A 3,153-nucleotide genomic window follows, 5' to 3' on the forward strand; every position below is an offset into this window, starting at 1 on the left:
TGCGGTGACCAGAACTGTACGCAATACTCCAAGTGCGGCCGCACCAGGGTTTTGTACAGAATACACAGGGTAGTCATTCTATACCATCACAGAAAGAGAGGAGGGTCTGGGACTGCAGGGAAGAGACAAGATGTAAATATAATAATGTACGATAATAGAACTATACAGCACAGGAACAGGCCCTTCAATGCTGTTCAGAGTCCTGCCATTAATTGTATACTTTTCCTTAACATTTGATCTCCCAAAGTGCAGCATTGCACACTTACCCGGATTAAACTCCATCTGCCATTTCTCTGCCCATGTCTGCAACTGATCCATATCCTGCTGTATCCTTTGACAACCTTCTACACTATCCACAACTTCACCGACCTTTGTACCGTCTGCAAACTTACTAACCCACCCATCTACATTTTCATCCAAGTCATTTATATGTATCACAAACAGCAGAGATCCTAGTGAGGATCCCTGCAGAACACCACTAGACACGGACCTCCAGCCTGAAAAACACCCTTCCACCACTACCCTCTGCCTTCTATGTACAAACCAATTCTGAATCCACTCGGCCAAGTCACTGTGGATCCCATGCATCTTAATCTTCTGGATGGGCCTACCATGAGGGACCTTGTCGAAAGCCTTACTAAAATCCATGTAAACAACATCCACTGCTCTACCCTCATCGATCACCTTCGTCACCTCCTCGTAAAATTCGGTCAAGTTAGTAAGATGTGAGCTGTTCCACACAAAGCCATGCTGACTGTGCATAATTAGGCCATGTATTTTATAAATGCTGTAATGCTATATCATCAGAGAGAGAGGAGGGATGGGGTCTGGATCTGGGGGACGTGTCTGGTTCCTCTGCCTTTGTTTAGCCAATGGTTTGTCTGTTTGCAGGTGACAATGGGCCGTGGACTCGGGGTGACTCACCGCATCTTGGCCAGGAGCTGCCCCCTGATGGTTTCCCGCAATCACTGCACCTTTCGCCTCACTTCAGAGGGACACTGCCTCGTCATTGACAACCAGGTATCCCACAACCAGGCCATTCAGCCCCTCTAACCAGAGCTACCACAACCAGGCCATTCAGCCCCTCTAACCAGGTATCCCACAACCAGGCCATTCAGCCCCTCTAACTGATGCTACCACAACCAGGCCATTCAGCCCTTCTAACCAGAGTTATCACAACCACTGTAGGGGCTGTAAAGGGCCCTCCTCAGGAGGGTGTAACATTTGACCTCCTCTTAGGAAACGAGGTCAGGCAAGTGACTGAAGTCTCAGTCAGAGAGCACTTTGCGTCCAGGGACCATAACTCTCTTAGTTTTAATACAGTTATGGAAAAAGATAGGACAGGGCCACAGGTTAAGGTGCTAAACTGGAGTAGGGCCAATATTGGGGCCATTAAGCAGGACCTAGCAACGGTTGATTGGGTGAGTCTGTTTGAAGGAAAAGGAACAACTGGCAAATCGGAGGCTTTTAGAAGTCTGATATCAAGAGCCCAGGTACGTCCCTGTTAGGATGAAGGGAAAAGCTGGCAGGTTTAGGGATCCCTGACTGACGAGGAACATTGAGGCTTTAGTCATGAAAAAGAAGGAGGCTTACATTGGGTTTAAGCTATCGGGCTCAAGTGGATCCCCAGATGACTATAAAAAGCGTAGGAGCTCTCTTAGAACATAGAACAGTACAGCACAGTACAGGCCCTTCGGCCCATGATGTGGTGCCGACCTGTTATCCCACTAAGATCAAATGACCCTGCATACCCTTCATTTTACTATCCTCTTTGGGCCTATCCAAAAGTCGCTTAAAAGTCTCTAAAGTATCTGACTCCACTACCACTGCAGGCAGCGCATTCCACATGCCCACCACTCTCTGTGTGAAGAACCTACCTCTGACATCTCCCCTATACCTTCCTCCAATCACCTTAAAATTATGCTCCCTCGTAATAGTCATTTCTGCCCTGGGAAAAAGTCTCTGGCTATCCACTCTATCTATGCCTCTCATCATCTTGTAAACCTCTATCAAGTCACCTCTCATCCTTCTTTGCTCCATCGAAAAAAGCCCTAGCTCCCTCAACCTTTCCTCATAAGACCTGCCCTCCAGTCCAGGCAGCATCCTGGTAAATCTCCTCTGCACCCTCTCTAAAGCTTCCACATCTTTCCTATAATGAGGTGACCGGGACCGAACACAATATTCCAAGTGTGGTCGAACCAGGGTTTTATAGAGCTGCAGCATAACCTCACGGCTCTTAAACTCAATCTCCCTGCCAATGAAAGCCAACACACCATATGCCTTCTTCACAATCCTATCAACTTGGGTAGCAACTTTGAGGGAGCTATGGACGTGGATCCCAAGATCCCTCTGTTCCTCCACACTGCCGAGAATCCTGCCATTAACCCTGCATTCTGCATTCAAATTCCACCTTCCAAAATGAATCACTTCACACTTTTCTGGGTTGAATTCTATCTGCCAACTCTTTATCCAGCTCTGCATCCTGTCAATGTCCCATTGCAATCTACAACAGCCCTCCACACTATCCACAACTCCACCAATCTTCGTGTCATCGGCAAACTTAAGAGGGAAATCAAAGGAACAAAAAGAGGGTAAGAGATCGATCTGGCAGATAAGGTTAAAGATAATCCCAAGAGGTTCTGCAGCTATATTAAGAGTAAAAGGGTGGCCAGGGAGAGAATAGATCCCCTTAAAGATCAGCTTGGCCGTCTATGTGTGGAGCCACAGGAGATGGGAGAGATTTTTAATGAATATTTCTCCTCACTGTTTACTGAGGAGAGAATCATGGATGCTCAGGAAATAAGGGAAACAAGTGGGGCTGTTTTGGACCACATACACATTATCAGAGAGGAGGTGTTTGCAGCCTTAAAGCACATTAAGGTGGATAAATCCCCTGGGCCTGATCAAGTCCATCCTCGGACACTGTGGGAGGTTAGGGAAGAAATTGCAGAGGCCCTTGCAGATATTTTTGCTTCATCTTTAGCCACTGGTGAAGTTCTGGAAGACTGGAGGGTGGCTAATGTTGTTCCATTGTTTAAGAAAGGTAGCAAGGACAAGCCAGGGAACTACAGGCCACTGAGCATCAGTGGTAGACACATTATCGGAGAGGATACTGAGGGACAGGATCAACCAACATTTGGATAGTCAAGGTCT

The 3,153-nt window shown here is 47.2% G+C and overlaps 1 protein-coding gene across 1 annotated transcript in view; it reads left to right on the forward strand.

The window, feature by feature from the left end:
- Positions 1-3,153, forward strand: part of rnf8 (ring finger protein 8, E3 ubiquitin protein ligase) — a 23,357-nt gene that overhangs the window by 793 nt on the left and 19,411 nt on the right. The window contains exon 2 of the mRNA XM_048597480.1: positions 892-1,020. Coding sequence (XP_048453437.1) covers positions 892-1,020 — 129 coding nt within the window. The remainder of the gene's footprint in view (positions 1-891; positions 1,021-3,153) is intronic.

Source organism: Rhincodon typus, chromosome 5 (assembly GCF_021869965.1).
Source record: "Rhincodon typus isolate 14 chromosome 5, sRhiTyp1.1, whole genome shotgun sequence".
Taxonomy (NCBI): domain Eukaryota; kingdom Metazoa; phylum Chordata; class Chondrichthyes; order Orectolobiformes; family Rhincodontidae; genus Rhincodon; species Rhincodon typus.